A 17004-nucleotide genomic window follows, 5' to 3' on the forward strand; every position below is an offset into this window, starting at 1 on the left:
CTAGTAATCGCAGCTTTCTCAAAACTTAATGAAGGCAGTTAAATGAAGATTTGCGCTCATGAAAATCAACAAAAGTGCCATGACTCACTCTCTCACAGGTTCAACTAGTGTGCAGTCACATGTAGAGTTTTAGTGCTGATTATTGATGTTATATGACAAGCTTTAACATATGATTTGAAAAGTTGGATACAAGCCCCTCAGAGTAGGGGGAAAAAAACACCAAGACGAGACTATTGGCATAGAAGAAGCTGCATGGTACTTCAAATAGTTGCTGGTTACCCAATAATTGGTCACTTTCCTAATTTACACAATCACCAATAGCATCTCCAATCGTCAAAGCTCACAAATGAATATCTTGAGTCGAACTGAGTGACCAAATATGTTTTGCCAGGGCGAGAAAGCAATTATTCACTTCTGAAAGCTGCCAAACTGATAGTTTTGTGTGTTAAGAGTTGAAAATATGTCATCTCCAGCTGTTGCTGTAGATGGAAAACTAGATTTGCCATGCCCGATTTCTTGACCCATTGCTCTGCTAGTGTAAAAAGAAGATGGCCCTTTTTCTCTCTCATCTGATCCGTCAGTCAATCCTCCCACTATGCCAACATCTGTGAGGTTGACCTTTTTGGCTGCAAGTTTAGGGGGAAAACAGAGTAAGTTAAAAAGGTAGTTATACCATCAGGTAACTAGAAAAGTAAGATCAACCAAAAGATAAAGCTTCAGTATACCACTTATGAGTAGTTTTTTTCGTTCAAAATGTTAAATCATTCCAACATGCGCACTGGTGTGGTCAAACCATCAAATATTATGAGCACAATCAGCTAAAATGCATGTAGCTGATAAGGATCTGTGCTCAGCAGGGACCACTCCAACCATCTTTTGGGCGACAAGAGCGTTAGGAAACAAGACAACAACTGGTCAGCATTGCTATTGTGCTGACCTTGTAATCGACATTGTCGGGTATCCAATTAATGACTCAAAAAAAAAGTTGCTAATCTGACTTCATCCACCAGGACACTGAAAGTTGCACCAAGATCATCCAACCCCAACTCATTTATGACATGAATGTTGAAATCAATTGGGCAAACCAAGATGCAGTTTTCTAAGGGTAGTTTTCAGAAATCCAGTAAATATAAGACTGATTCAAATTAATGCATAACACCTCCAGAATCAATGTCTGATGGAAAAACAACACACATCACTAAATATGAATAGCAACAGCACACATGATAATCAACACTAAACAGAAATGTAAGTGATGTTACCCAGCACTCAGAACTTACGTGCACTTATATTCAGATCAATCAGCCCACGGCTCAATGAATCAGCCCATATTCCAGACCTGACTTGAAATGTGTCCTTTGGTGGTGTTTTAGCTTCAACAGACGATTTGCTTACTTTGTCACGAGAGTCATGATTCCCACCATTGCTAGCATTTTCATCGGGCATAGGTACAGGTTTATGAGAAACAAATGAACCAAAAGGGTCAGAGTTATCAAAAGTATTTAGTGGAACTGAAGCAAATGGATCAACAATGTCGATATTCATTTGGTCTGATTTTGAGGATTTGTTATCAGACGGTATAACAGGATCCGGTGCAGCGAAGAAATCTATTGTTGAAGCTGCAGCTGAAGGGGTAGGCTGGGAGGCAAATAGATCCACACCCATCTGCAGAAAATAGAAATGGCTACTTTATAACTAACCAACCAATATTCAGAGTAAGATTTTTAACAGGGTGATGGATGGATTCTTACTGGAGTTTGGGAAGTTACACCCGTTTGTGGTTTTGCTGATACAAAGGTGGCATCAGCAAATAAATCGACCTCCGATGTATCACTGTTCACTGTAGACTTAGCAGTTGGAGCAGGTGCTGGTGCATCCAAGAGGTCACCGAGCAAATCTTGCCCAAATAGATCTACTTGGTTAGAACTTCCTGCAGAAGGCTCTGCTCGACAACCAAATAACTTGGTAAATTTCGAAACAAAAAATAGAAATCAAGCTGTAAGTTGCATTCTACATTGGATTAGGACATCAATGGTTTCCTTTCCACCACACATATGTGCTCCCATTCAATGTGCATTTATTACCCCTCTCCCATCCCCCATCCAAGAAATTTATGACACAAATTTTACTTTTGAAGCATCCAAAAGGCCTACATTTCTAAACAATGATCTAATGTAAAAATAGATGTCTCCTATACCAAATAAATGTCTTAGAAATTGAATAATAGTTTGTTGTTTTCTGCGACTAGTATATTAATATGCTCTAATTCCTTCATCGCTGTAACTAGTATAATAGGACAGCTAGTTAACACAACTTGTTTGACTTTTAGCATTTGGCCAACCAAAAGCACTTACAAATTTTTACCTAATTCAAAAAGAACACACACCCATAGCATAATTTGTTGGCACACCCACACGACTTCTACTACAACCCCTTCAATAGCGTAATTTGTTGGCACTCCCACGCCCATGCATGGACAAAGTTAAAGAAGTTATTTGGCCCATACCTTTGAATCTGTGAACTTACAGATAATCTTTTGTACATACATGTTAAAGGGAACTTTGCACAAGGAGGGGCCCTCCTATAAAACACAAAACAGAAGACTACCAATTGAATCTCTTTGAAACCTCAAGAGATACTTACTAGAACTCGAAGTACCCCGAGGATCAAAATCGTCAAAATCTTCCTCGTAATTGGTTGATGGTACAGTTGAGCTTCGTATAGAAGTTTTTTCAGGCTCACCAACCTTCTTAATCGTCTTTGATCCACTAGCAGAAACAGTATCTTGAACTTTGCTGCAGATGTCATCAAGTTAAGCAAAAAGAGCCACATGTTAAAACATACAAGAAATCTACTCATTCATGAAAAAATAGCTTATTTGAAGTTTTGAAATTAAGTCAATGAGGTGATAATTTTTTCTATGATATAAATTAAGAGGGAACTAAAGTTCAAACAAGCTCTGTATTGCAGCTTAAAATATGAGGGACAGAAAGCACAAATTTGAGAGCCAAAAGCAAGCATGGTGTAGACCATGGAGCAACCTACTCAAAAGAATATGAATTGCCCTTTTGGAGTTGGAGTTTGGAAAGCTATTAGATCATTGTGGTCACCTCTTGCTAGAAATATCAGCTTTAAAGTAGGTAATGGGAGGAAAATTCTCCTCTGACATGAAAACTGGCTTGGGCATGGTTCTGTGAAAGACTTATTCCCTGATTTCTACAACATTGCTACTCTACCAGATGCAGACCTTCAATCAACTAAAGAAGTAAAAGGATGGAAAATCACTTTTAGAAGATTATTACATGATTGGGAATTGGAAAGAGTTGTGGATCTGTTCAAGATTTTGGAATCATTCCAAGGTCTCAAAGAATCTGATAATACTTTGTGCTAGAAATCTGGCAGTGACGGAGTTTACACTGTCAAATATGCCTACAACTGCCAGATTAGGAAAATATCACAATCTGACCAGTGGCCATGGAAGTTCATCTGGAAGAGTAAGGTCCCTAATAAGTTTTATGTTTTTCTTGGCTTGTAGCAAGAGAAGCATGCCTCACTCAGGAAAACTTAAGAAGAAGGGGATGGCATCTATGCTCTAGATGTTGTCAGTGTGGTGCAGCCAGAGAAAGCAATAGCCATCTGTTTCTACACTGCCCTATCACTGGACAACTGTGGCGACTCTTTTTGGACATGGTAGGAATAAGATGGTCTATGCCAGCAACCAGCTGTGATTTATTGAAGTGCTGAAACTATAATGGTGGTGCAGTGAGGCAAAAGAAGTGGAAAATGATCCCAGCTTGTATTTGGTGGATAATTTGGAAGGAGAGGAATTATAGAGTTTTTGAAGAAAAATGTAATTCTATGCAGAAAGTCGAGATGAATTGCATTCTTTTGTTTCATTTCTGGTGTAAAGAAAATTGTGTAGTGAAGACTAAATCACTAGTTGATATGATAGGTTACTTGAAGCAGTAGTCCTATGCATGGTTGGGTTTTGTAATTATAGATAGCTGTTATGGTACAAATTTAATATAGGGAAAAAGGTGAAAAAATACTCCTCTACTTTCTTCTATTAGCTAAGTTTGTCCCTAGTATACTATAGGACCAAATATGCCCATGCAAAAATGCCCTTATTTTGGATGGAATCCCCCAAATCAATCAAAATATCCGATTTGCCTAAATAACGCACTCCCCTTGTGGATGTCCACTAAACTAAATAACCCATATCAAATTAAATTATAAACACCCCAATCCATTTTTCTCTTCAATTTTTACATGCATCTCGTCTGGAAGAAATCAATAGAATTGGGTTGTGCTCAAGCTTCTTGGAATTGGATGTCGCACCGGTGGTGTTTGTGGTGGGTTTTGTGGAGTTGGGTGGTGGGTATTCTGGTGTTGCCGGCGGTGGGATTTGGAATTTGCAGGAAGTGTGAGAAAGTCAAAGAGTGACAGTTAAGCCTTCTTTATTCTATGTTTATTTCTTGCCAAGTTATTTATTATTTGTGCTCTTTCTGCACCACCTTGTGTTTCTTGGAATGTTCAAAGAATTGATCAAGAATGTAGAGAAAAGAGGAAACTGTAAGCTTGTGCGCAAGATTCAGCTAGTAAAAATTTAGACTGCACTTAGCTTTATTAACCAAAGATTCTCTGACTTTGATTTGTGGCATAATCTCTTAGACCATTGTACTGTTTTTAGAAAGTAGGCTATCACTTTAAGATCATGAGGTTGCTTTCAAGCAAGATTATTTGTTTTTTGGTCTTTGTATATGAGATTCCAGGAATTCTACACGGGTTCTTGTTTGATGGGTCAGAAAAGTATTGAGCAGGAGTACTGTTAGTTAACAATTAAGAAGAGACAAGAAATTGGGAAGGTAAAAGGCCTCTGGGGTTGTGCTGTGTGCTTATTGGAATCATGGAACCTATTTGTTAAAAATTGGGTTTAATTTGATATGGGTTGTTCATTTTAGTGATTTGGGTCGGGTCGGGTTATTTAGGGGTAATCGGGTGTTTTTGTTTAATTTGGAGGATTCCATCCAAAATAGGGGCATTGTTGCATACTTTGATAATGGCGGCAGGGGCATATTTGGCTAGGGGTGGCAATGGGGCAGGGTAGGGCGGGAGCTTAACGGGCTAGGGCAGGTGAGTAATTAAATGGGGCAGAGCAAGGCGGGGAGGGGGGGGTCAAAATATATTTTGCAAAATTTTAAATAGAGCAAGACAGGTGATAAGGCAAGACTTTCATTTGGCAAAGGTGAAATTGACACGCTTAGTGTACAACGACGTCTTCTCCTCTTCAAGACTCAGTATCTTATTACTGACTCCTGGAGACATAAGGAACACACCCATATTTTAAATGTTTTGTTAAATAATACTCAAGTAAATAAAAAAAATTATATTCACAATCTCAAGTATATATTTACTTTTATTGAAGGACCATTTATTTTTCCTTTTTTATATGGGCTAAGTGCAGTAATATTATGTGAATTAAAGAAAGTTATCTTATCACAGTCCATCTTTTGTCATATTTTTTATCTTCTCCGTGCAAATTTTTGAAATGAAAATAATAACTGAAAGTTATCTTATTCACAGTCCATCTTTTGTCATACTTTTAATCTTCTCCTTGCAAATTTTTGAATTGAAAATATTATAAATTATCTTATGCTACTAAGTTCAAAACTAAGCATAAAGATAATTTTTCAACAAAAAAAAAACATAAACAGGGAAGGGAAGGGCAGGGCAGGGCGGAACGGGTTAAAATTTTGTAAAAATGCTAAATGGGGCAGGTCAAAATGTTAACGGGCGAATTGCAGCCCCGCCCCGCCCTATTGCCATTCCTATATTTGGCTCTATAGTATAACTAGCTAATAGACAAAAGTAGAGGGGTATTTTTGACCATTTTACCTTTAATAAATGCAAATACATGTGACCAGTATTTTTTTTAAAAAGGAAAATGATAAAATAGAGAAAATTTATTTTTTTCAAATCAAAGAAATTATTAAAAGAACTTTTCTACACTTCCTCTCTTTATTCTTCTTTCTTTTCTCTACTCTATTTACGTGTCAATATCTGATGTTACCTTTCTCTTGTGGCTTTTGCAACTTTCTCTTCGTAACTTTCTTTCTACTTCAACTCAGCTTTCTCATTATATGGACAATAGACTCCTGTCACTCTACTCTCTCTAATCATTTTTTGAACAGGTAAGTAGTGATTATATTGATAGAAAAAAACAGAATAACACTAAGTCAGTGCTAGTACAGGGTTCAGGGTTCAGAAAAGAAGCTTTTGCCCTGTTGATGAAATTAGACCAAAGGAGAGAGAAGGAAAGGGGACCGGGGGAAACTATCAAGACTCCAAATCCTAGTAGCACAGTGCCAAAGGAGGCAAGGAATTTGTTCTTTGATGTAAATTTCAAGGATGGAGAGCCTAGATCCAAAATCCTAGCTGAGAGACTTACAACAATGGTGGACAAGCTGGTTAACAAGCATCAGATAGCCTTCATAAAAGGGAAGCAGATCATGGATGCAGCGCTCATAGCCAGTGAGTGCATATATTCAAGAATGAGAGGTGGATCCCCTGGTATATTGTGTAAGTTGGTCATCCAAAAAGCCTATGATCATGTGAACTGGACTTATTTATTGAATAGCCTTAGATAGATGGGGTTTGGGAGTAGATGGGTAAAATGGATTGAATTCTGCATCCAAACAGTCAGGTTCTCTGTTCAGGTGAATAAAGAACCTGTGGATTTTTTTGCATCAGAAAGAGGGTGAGATAAGGTGATCCTCTCTCCCTTTTCTTTCATTCTGGCCATGGAGGGGTTTGATAGCATGAAGAGGATTGGAAGTCAAAAGAGGTGGATTAGTGGCTTTCAGGTCAGGAATAGAGTGGGGGAGGACAAGGAGATATGACATCTACTATACCATCATCTTCTGTGAACCTGCAGTTGAGCAGATCATGTACATCAAATTAATTTTGGTTCTCTTTGAAACAGTCTAAGGTTTGAGAGGGAACTGGGAAAAGAGTAGCCTTTTCCAAATCAAGGAGGTTCCTCAGATTCAAGAGTTGGCTAACATCTTGGGGTGCAGAATACAACATTTACCTACTACTTATCTTGGAATGCCTTTGGGCTATAAACATAAGGCACCTGAGAGGAAGCTAGCTAAGTGGAAGGCCAGTATTTGTCACCAGGAGGGAGATTGATTCTGATTAACTCTGTTTGACGCACTGCCTACCTATGTGATGTCTCTATTTCCAATCCCAACAAAAGTGGTGAAAAAGCTTGATACGCTTAGGAGAAAGTTCTTGTGGCAACGAAATAGGGAAGGAAAGGGGTATTGCCTGGTTAACTGGAAAAAAATGTTGCTTAGCAAAAAAGAAGAGGTTTGGGAATTACAAATATAAGTCTGCAGAATAAAAGCCTATTGATGATGGCTTCAAAAGGACATTGCTGAGGATAGGACATTGAGGAAGGAAGTCATGATGGCAAAGTATGGTGAGCTTAGTCCCTGGTGCACAGAAAATGTCATTGATACTTGTGGTATGGGGGTGTGAAGAACCATTAGGAATTTATGGTTATCACTAGAAGCTAATGTATGTCTCAAGGTAGGAAATGGTGCTAGGACCACACTCCAAAACGAAACAACAACAACATACCCAGTGAAGTCACACAAGTGGGGTCTGGGGAGGGTAGAGTGTGTGTAGACCTTACCACTACTTCATGGAGATAGAGAGATTGTTTTTTCCAAAAGACCCTCGGCTCAAAAGTATCAGTCCCAAAAAAGAGAGAGCAACAGTTTATATACAAATCATATCATGCAAATTCTACAAGACGAGAACAATACCAATAGAAAAATAAAGTGATAATCAAAGGGCAATAACAACACAATTATACTGACACTCCTAGACATAAGACTAACCCTAAACCGTCACAGGGCAAAACATTCTACCCCTGCTAGCCTTCTACCCTAATAAGCGACATCTACTCCTTTCTATCTAAGGTCATGTCCTCGGTGATATAAAGTTGGGCCAAATCCTGTCTAATCATCTCTCCCCAATACTTTTTCAGTCTACCCCTACCCCTCCATATAACCCCCAAATCCAACCGCTAGCACCTCCTAACTGGGGTGTCGACACACCTCCTCTGCACATGTACAAACCATCTCAGTCTCGCTTCTCTCATCTTGTCTGCCATAAAGGCCACTCTCACCTTCTCCCGAATAACATCGTTCCTAATCTTAATATGTGTGCTAAACAAAATAAATATAACATATGTTTTGCATATAGACCCAGATTCTGGAAGGATAGGTCGATTGATCATAGTCCTCTTAAGGAGGTCTTCCCGGATTCGTTCCTAATTTATGAGAATCATGAGGTGACAGTCTATGATTGTTGGGGTACATATGTGTGGGATATATCCTTTAGGAGATATTATAATGACCAGGAGATAGAGAGAGTGGCCCTACTGCTGAGGAAGATATGCCAAGTCTTCATCAGCAATGAAGAGGCAGACAGAGTCCTGTAGAAGCATAACAAGAATGGAGTATTCTTTGTTAACAGTGCCTACAAGAGAGACAGCTGGAAGATCCCGGTACCATTGGAACAATCTCTGGAAAAGCAATATTCCTACCAACGTCAAATGCTTCACTTGGTTGGTTATAAAAAAAACCTTTCCTAACTCAGGAAGTGTTACAGAGGAAAGAAAGGCAACTAGTACCTAGGTATTCTCTATATAATGTGACAGGGGAAACTAACAAATATCTTTTTTTGTACTGCAAGGTCAGTACTCAACTATGGTAAGAGCAACATTACTGGAACCAGTTGGAAAATGCCTGAGCACACATCAGATCTCCTTAGCTGCGGATTAAATGGGGGAAGCAACAGAAGAGATGGTGGAAACTAATTCTATCATGTATATGTTTTGAAGATAGGTCCAATTCCATTCAACAACAACAACATACCCAGGGTCAGGGAAGGGTAGAGTGTACGCAGATGAGGAGGTAGAAATTCCATTCACAAAGTTAAATGGAATTGTCTTCTATCTCTACTTTTTTGGTGTAAACAGTTATGTATAGAGGATAGAGGATAAAAAAAAAAAAAAGGGCAGCCCGGTGCACTTAAGCTCCCGCTATGCGCAGGGTCCGGGGAAGGGCCCGACCACAAGGGTCTGTTGTACGCAGCCTTACCTTGCATTTCTGCCAGAGGCTGTTTCCAAGGCTTGAACCCGTGACCTCCTGGTCACATGGCAGCAACTTTACCAGTTACTCCAAGGCTCCCCTTCGTATAGAGGATAGAGGATATTGATCAAATTATAGATCTAACAGGAAATCTGTAATTTTTGGAGGTGGCCAGCATACCCTTAATACTGAAGAACATAACCTAACCAGTTTCAAAAAAAGTGCTAGTACAATTTGCAAAGTTAAGAATCCTCCTACATAAAACAAAAAGAAAGCATTCCTTCTATACAAGTTCCTATCCTTGTAGCAAGTCTATGAATCAACCATGCTAATTTCATCTTTAACATGTTGTAGATTACACCAAAAAGCCAAAAGCAATAAACATCTATACTTAATCTTATGCACGTTATTAGTTTTCCCTTCAAAACATCTTGCATTTCTTTCTTTCCACAACACCCAGCAAATGCAAGCTGATATTGTTTTACAGATCTTCCTACCAGGCTTCCTAGTTCCTTCAGAACTCTAGCTGGTCAGTAGCTCCCTCACTGAATGAGGCATGGTGAATGGTATCCTGAATAAGTTAATAATGACAACCTCTTTTCTGTAGATTGATTTCAGTCAGGAACGCATCGTGATTAACTGAACCCATTAAGCAACAAACCTGTAAGGAACCGTGGAATTCAACAAGTGCTACCATGGTCAACTAAAAGGGCTGCCCCCATCACAACTAATTGTTTTGTAACATGAATTAACTGAGCTAATTCCATTATTTTGCCTAGTCAGAGAGAACTGTAAGGTGCCATGACATTTAAAGCCACTTTGTCCAGATCTTCCAACAAAAGAGCCACTCTATGTATACCCCAATCAGAGCAATTCCTTCTAAAGCTAATGAACAAGCTGCTACAATTCCAACAGTCCAAGACCAAGCTATATCTGAGTTAGTGGTAAATCCATTTAAGTCCTGATATATTTTTTTCAGTGGTCTGTGACCTCTCCAAGCATCTTTCCAAAACCTTGCATGTCCACCATTCCCCACTTTAATCCTTATGTTGATTTCCAAAGATTGTCGCAAGCTGCAAATATGTTCCCGAAGGCCTACTCCATGTGAAGTATTAACTGCACCCGTGTACCAAAGACTTTGTTTCACTTTCACATATTTGTCTTAGTCAATCCTTCTCCACAAGCTTTCAACTTCTTTACCATATCTCCACAACCATTTCATTAGTAGGCTATTGTTGTGTGTTTTCAACTCTCTGATGCCTAGACCACCCCTTCTTTTATCCTTCAAAACTCTGTCCCACTTTACCAAGTGGAAGGCCCTCCACATATACTTATTACCTTCCCACAAAAAGTTCCTCCTAATCTTGTCTACCTACTCTCTCTAATATTACAAGATCACTACATCACTGCACACACTGTTCATTCTACATCACCCTTCACACACCACAGACAACAAACACATAATCCTGCTATTTGTCTCACCAACAAATAAGAATGCAGATAATAGACAAGAAAAGTTCTATGCTATCAAACAAATCCTTAAGATGGCAGAGCTTAGCAAATTACACAAATAATTGATATTAATTCTAGACAATTTTAGGCCTAAACATTAACTTTTGCCAACACATCTTCATTTCCAGAAATAAATGAGGTCCACAGGAGCAAGTAGTTCTCTCATCAATCAAAATCAAATTCCTGAAGATGGAGCAAATGTTAACCAAAACACAAAAGAACATCAATGTGCAAAGAGCCGTCATTATGTGGACTCATATAGAAATATTTAATCTTCTTTTAGCAGTAACTCATGTGTGAATATCCATTACAGATAATTCCACCATACTCCATCTCTAATTTTTCAATGTAGCTAAAAGGATCCGTAAGATACGTCTATAACTTCTTAGTGTTGTCTAAAGGATCTATAAGCAACACTCGTCCTTATTCCCCCCACCCCACGCCACCCTAACTCCCTCCCTGATCCCCCCAAAAAGTACAGCACCCTTCACGCTTGTTTGACATGGGTCCTTCCAAGACAAATATAGAGAAGTGATAACATAGAGAACTTTCTTTCTCTAGAAGAAGTAGAAACTACATAGAGCAGAAGTTTTTGCTAGCAACATGAACCTCTGAGAACATAATAACACATATCCTCAGTTTAATGCACCACCAGCAATGTAATTTTTTGCCATTTTTCTGGTATATATGTTACATTCTTCTGCAATCAGCTTTGAAAGAGCAAGTTAAATGGTTATGCATCACCAGATAACAGGTTCAGCAATTACGTGAAAGCATGAACCGTCCTAGACCCACAAACCCTAAATGTGAGTCTACAAAAACAACAACAACATGCCTAGTGTAATCCCAAATGTGAGTCTTTTTCATGCAAAAAACTCATGGTTAATCAGCTACCATATAAAGGCAGTGCAGAATAAAGGAAGTCAGCTATATTTCAGAAAATTAAATGATCAAATAAATAAGTTGATGTAGCCAGGTGCACAGACCTGCCATAACGAGAAGATCCCTTCTTTGACTTATAAGTACTTTGATCAACCTTATCGTCATCATATCGATCCTTTTCATTATAACTATCCTTAAATGAATCACCGTCGCTTTTATTTCCAAAACCTCCATATCGTTCACTACTCTGAAAGCCGCTTCTGCTGCTACTAAAAGAGGCAGAGCTTGCCTTATATGTCACTCCGGAAGATGATAGTCCAACATACCTAAAATGTGGCATATGATACCATCAGCGTGTATTATGAAACTACAGTTTTCAAGAACTCTTGAGTAATTGAAATTGAAGTCAGACCTGAAATAATATACTTACTTCTCACGATTTGCAGTAGCTTTACTCCTAACCTCTTGTATCTTCTCTTTGTTATTTAATAGTGCCACAACATTTTCCGCCTTCTTCCTCACATTAATTCCCATATCCTTACCATTTGGCTCAACATGCTCGAAAGTTGTGAGAGACTTGAGAAAAAAATTGAAACAATAAATACATAAGATGTAAAGGGAGAAGGTAAACGACCATACTTGTTTCGTAAAACTGGGAAAAAGCTCTATGTATTGGTGATGGCAAATGAAAAAATGAAGAGAAAATAACATGAATTTTACGTACAGAGATCTGATAGGTATGTTCTATGATGTCATCAATTGCACGTTCAGCTCCGTGCGCCACCAAGTACTCTATAACAGCCAACGACTGGTACAAAAATTAATTCCATAACTATTTAATTAAGAGATTGTTTGAAAAGTTGTAAGAACAGCAACTCGAAAGAGACAACAAAGTTGACCATTGGAAGCTTAACTCTTTGCAATCTTTTTATTTTGTTTGAAGTGCTAAACTTTCAACTCTCTTAGCTACGAAAGTTGATGCCATAAAAAGTACAGCTCTACCTTATAGACATTACGCCAGTTCTTTCCAGTTTCAGTCAATCTTGTCCAGAGCACATTCATGACCATCTGACACTCGGAGCTGCAAAATACCTCAATAGATCAACCAGCTGAAGAAAAGACGCAAAAAAAAAATTACTCAAATTAATCAAGAAATTATAATGGCCAAGTCATACAATTTTTTTGTGGCCTGTGCTATCTCAGCCAAAGTAGTACCATGAGGGCCCCAGGGCTCATCGTCAGTAGCATCCAATACCTAGTACCATGTTGAAATAATCAAATCATCCTTCAAACCAATGAAAGAAACTGAATAGAAGAGAGTCCTAAGTAGTAAGTCCTAAACATCCAATCTACTTTCTATGCCCCTCCTTTCATATAAGAAAGCCTAGCTTAAGGATACTCACCAGCATATGCCTAGACCAAAAAGTAATCCCTAGCTATGCAAAGTTAAAACGCATGGCAAAGAGCACAACCATGATGATGCTTTCATGATGACATTTAGCCCACTAAACTTCATTTTTAGGGTTCCAACACATGATCAATTATGTAAGTGGTTAAGAACATTAGCAAACAGCAGATAGAATTCTGAGCCGCAAATACAGAGATCAGAGACCGGGCCAAATAAGATGCTGATAGCCTTGTATCTCATTTCTATGGTTCAACTCCTTAGGGTTCTCTACATGTTCTTAGGTTCTCTCTGTGGTTTGACCCTGTAGTACTATTCTCTACATTTTCTACTCAACAACTAGGAAAACACAAATTTTACTTCAGAAAATCTAGTGTACTCAATACAATCAGAATTTAGTAAGATATCATTTAACAGTCCTTAGCTTGAGCAATTAGTTCTTTAACTTAATTAATCAGTCATTTATCTACACTGAATAATCACAATGAGCTAATACCAACCAAATTACTAAGAAAAACTGAATTTTTTGTTTACCTTCTGCTCGATCTCAGGGACCTTCAATACTTTCAAATTCACCTCCCTCTTTCTGGTAAAAATTAACACATAAAACAGTTAAATTAAAGCTAATATTGATTTCAAAAAATTAAAGAGGATACCACTAATTTACAGCATTAAGCAAAAGATGATAACTTGGCAAAAGAAAAGGCTTACATTTCGCGGACAGTTTGATCGAAGACCTTCATGAAATCCATGGCTGGATCTGCCCAATAAACAAACCTGATTCAAAATTCTGGAAAAAAAATAATATAGGGATCTGAAACTGAAAGGAAAAAAGATGAGATCCCTCCAAAAAGTATAAAGCCGATGAGATCTCTCTCAACTCTGTTGTTTTGCCAAGAAAAAGAGAAATAGCAACACAGTTTTTTTTAAAATGGTCAAATTTGCCCCGTTATTACACACGGTCATTTGGTATGTTTCCAATTATAATTTTATACGGGGTTTAGTTGTGTTTTAATAATTCCACAAAATGTATGTATAATTTTATGTAAATAGAAGGAGAAATAAGTTATGCGGATATTAATTATGTATGAATTAAAATAATAAAATTATATATTTAGCCCTATCAATTTACTTTTAAAATCTTTTTTTATTATGTGTATTTTAAAAAAAATTATACTATTTACTTTTTTGTAATTATTTTTTAAAGAAGAGTTGGAAGTTTTTCCACCTACAACTAATCGAGTCACTGATTAGTTTAAATTGTACTATATACAAGTATTAGTTACACATTTTTTAATATTATTGTACACTGATAAAAAATCGATCAAGTTAGTCTAATTTGTTTGTAAATAATGTATATTAATTTACAACAAATTAAATATTCAACCAACAATAATTTATGTATTGTAATTTCTAAATAACTAAATCTTCTACATAACTAATACCTATATAACTCTTAATCAGTAATCAAATAAGCCCTATGGGTAGTTTGATAGTAGGATAAGAAACAAGTTCTTTATGTATTATTTTTCGTATAACTTATATGATGTTTGGTAGGTAAATATAAAATAAGTTATTCATGCATAAAACGTTTGATTGACAATTTAGAAACACGCAAAACTAATACATGAATAAGTCGCGAGAAAATTTATATATTATATTTTACAGAATAGAAGGTGAAATAACTACTACATGTACAATTAATTCCTACATAAATAATACATAAGACTCATAACTAATCCATATATTACTAATACATATCTAACTCTAACCGACTACCAAACAACCTCTGATAAATGGGGTAAAATATATCCTCGTCGTTATTAATTGGGATCACATTTGTCTTTAAACTATGCAAAAAGAATAAATTTATGCTTATTTTTAAATGATTTTAAACGGAGAATAAATTTAATTTTTTTGCATAATTCAAAAACAAATTTATTTATTTCTTATAGTTCCAGAACAAATTTTACGTTATAATTTTTTCAATTTCTGGTCCTTTCTTCTCGCCACTATCTATACTTTACAATTAGGTAATATATTAGATTACAATTAGGTAAGTTATTACTAGTCGAACGATTTATGCAGTAAATTTATTTTTATCTTTTTTGATAAATAGCTCTTACTCTCCTTATCGTCCTTATTAATAAGCCGCAGTTGAAGAGCTTCGCGTCAACATGCCTGCTTCATTAATAAGGTGCAAAGCCGCAGTTGACGAGCTTCGCGTCAACATGCATGCTTCATTAATAAGGTGCAATTTGGTCATTTTCTATATTTCTCTTTTGATTTGTTCACTTTTTTTCATTATATATTTAAAAATTACGTAAAAAAGTATTATACTTATAATGATTAATAACTTAAAATATTTTTAAAACATATAAATTTTTTACTGATTCTCAAAATTTTACCTATGCTGTTATTGGAAGTGACATAAAAAGTACTGTAAATCACAATAATTAACAAATTAAATATTTAAAAGACAAAAAAAAAGTATACGACTCTCCAAATTCCATCAGTGCCACTTAAATTAGGATAGAGGGAGTAATATATACTATTTAAAAATTATGTAAAAGGTATTATAAATTATAATAATTAACAATTTAAAATATTTATGGGACATATTTAAAATTTGGTTGTCTCTCAATATTTTATCTATGTCACATAAATTGGGATAGAGAAATAATATACATATTATTTGAAAATGACGTAAAAAAGTACTAAAAATTACAATAATTAACAACTTAAAAATTTAAAAGTCATATAAAAAATTTGATTGACTCTCGAAATTCTATCAGTGCCACATAAATTGAAACAATAGAAGTAAAATATATTATTTAAAAATTAGGTAAAACGTACTATAAATCACAATAATTAACAAACTTAAAATATCTAAAAAGTCGTATTAAAATTTTGGTTAATTCTTCAAATTCTATCTGTGTCACATAAATTGAGACACAAAAAATAACATAGACTGGGCCCGCGCTAGCACAGGCTCCTGTATCTAGTATATTTATATAGGGAAAATTACTTTTTTGAGTTTCAAATATTTACTACTTTTAAATATATTTTTTATTTATTACCTAGATATACCATATTTAAAAAATATTTACCATTTATAACAATTATAATATGTATTAAAAGTGAATTATATATGTAATATATATGTATTATAAATGTATAAAAATGCATTATACTTATTTGGTTGTTAAAAAAAGTTGCATTATGTATTAAAAACGAAATATGCTTGTAATATAGATGTATCACACTATGTATAAAAGTAAATTTGCATGCACTATAGATTTATTATACATATCTTAAAATGTATTGGGCTTATTTTGGTAAAAAGTTTATATTATATAGTAAAAGTGAATTATACATGTATTAAAATTGTATAGCTATAAATAGTAAATATTTTTCGAATATGGTAAACTTCCAAACACAAGTACTACTTCAACAAAACTCTTTCAATTTTTTCATTTTTACTAAAGAGTTACTCGAAACAATTTCTAATAATGCTCAAAGTTAATATTAATATTATAATAAATCTTTTGCTTATTTCTTTTTAAAAATTTACTGGATGAATATTATATATAGTATATAAAATTATTTATTCGCAGAATCTATGCTACTAAATTGTTAATCCGTTGTGTCCAACATATTAATATTACAATCTTCTATAATTCTGTCAAATATAATTCATAGAATGTTTGTCCAAATAATATTATTAGAAAATATCGAATGAATTATCAAAACTTCAATTTATCATAAAAAAATCTTTTGCCCCTTTTTTTTAATTAGGTCAACAATATGATTTCGTTTAGGTGTCTTATTGCTGAATTTTTGTAGCAATTCGAAAGTTGAAAAGTTGAGTTGGAAAGAAAAATACAAAAAATAATTGCCGGTATAAAGTTTGTACAACCAATCTTCGGATCATACAAGGTCCTACAGTCCATAGAAGGCAATCATAGGTGAGTCCTGGAATTTGAGAAAATGTCAAGTCTCAGAAGATGATGTACGAGCCCATCTATGGAACGTACAATC

At 35.7% G+C, this 17004-nt stretch overlaps 1 protein-coding gene across 2 annotated transcripts; it reads right to left on the reverse strand.

Annotated features, from left to right (window-relative positions):
• Positions 1-25: 25 nt before the first annotated feature.
• LOC129889260 (clathrin interactor EPSIN 1-like) lies at positions 26-13899 on the reverse strand. Of its 2 annotated transcripts, none has more exons than XM_055964492.1 (11): positions 13675-13899; positions 13498-13549; positions 12734-12813; positions 12561-12639; positions 12283-12366; positions 11989-12134; positions 11663-11884; positions 2644-2795; positions 1752-1930; positions 1281-1665; positions 26-626 (listed from the first exon to the last, which is right to left on the reverse strand). In XM_055964492.1, the coding sequence occupies exons 1-11, from the start codon at positions 13713-13715 to the stop codon at positions 409-411; spliced, it is 1638 nt and encodes a 545-aa protein (XP_055820467.1). In that variant the 5' UTR covers positions 13716-13899; the 3' UTR covers positions 26-408. The 2 variants fall into 2 exon arrangements, with proteins under 2 accessions (XP_055820467.1, XP_055820466.1); XM_055964491.1 differs by having other exon boundaries at positions 1752-1942.
• Between the last annotated feature and the right edge of the window lie 3105 nt (positions 13900-17004).

Source organism: Solanum dulcamara, chromosome 5, assembly GCF_947179165.1.
Source record: "Solanum dulcamara chromosome 5, daSolDulc1.2, whole genome shotgun sequence".
In the NCBI taxonomy this organism is placed as follows: Eukaryota; Viridiplantae; Streptophyta; class Magnoliopsida; order Solanales; family Solanaceae; genus Solanum; species Solanum dulcamara.

Excerpts from the sequence above, each read along its gene's own strand:
- LOC129889260 (XM_055964491.1), bottom strand. The coding sequence starts at position 13,715 with ATGGATTTCATGAAGGTCTTCGATCAAACTGTCCGCGAAAT. Across the intron at positions 12,367-12,560 it reads ACTGGCGTAATGTCTATAAG|TCGTTGGCTGTTATAGAGTA; the intron begins GTAGAGCTGTAC and ends TTTTTGTACCAG. Across the intron at positions 2,796-11,662 it reads GGATCTTCTCGTTATGGCAG|CAAAGTTCAAGATACTGTTT; the intron begins GTCTGTGCACCT and ends TGACATCTGCAG.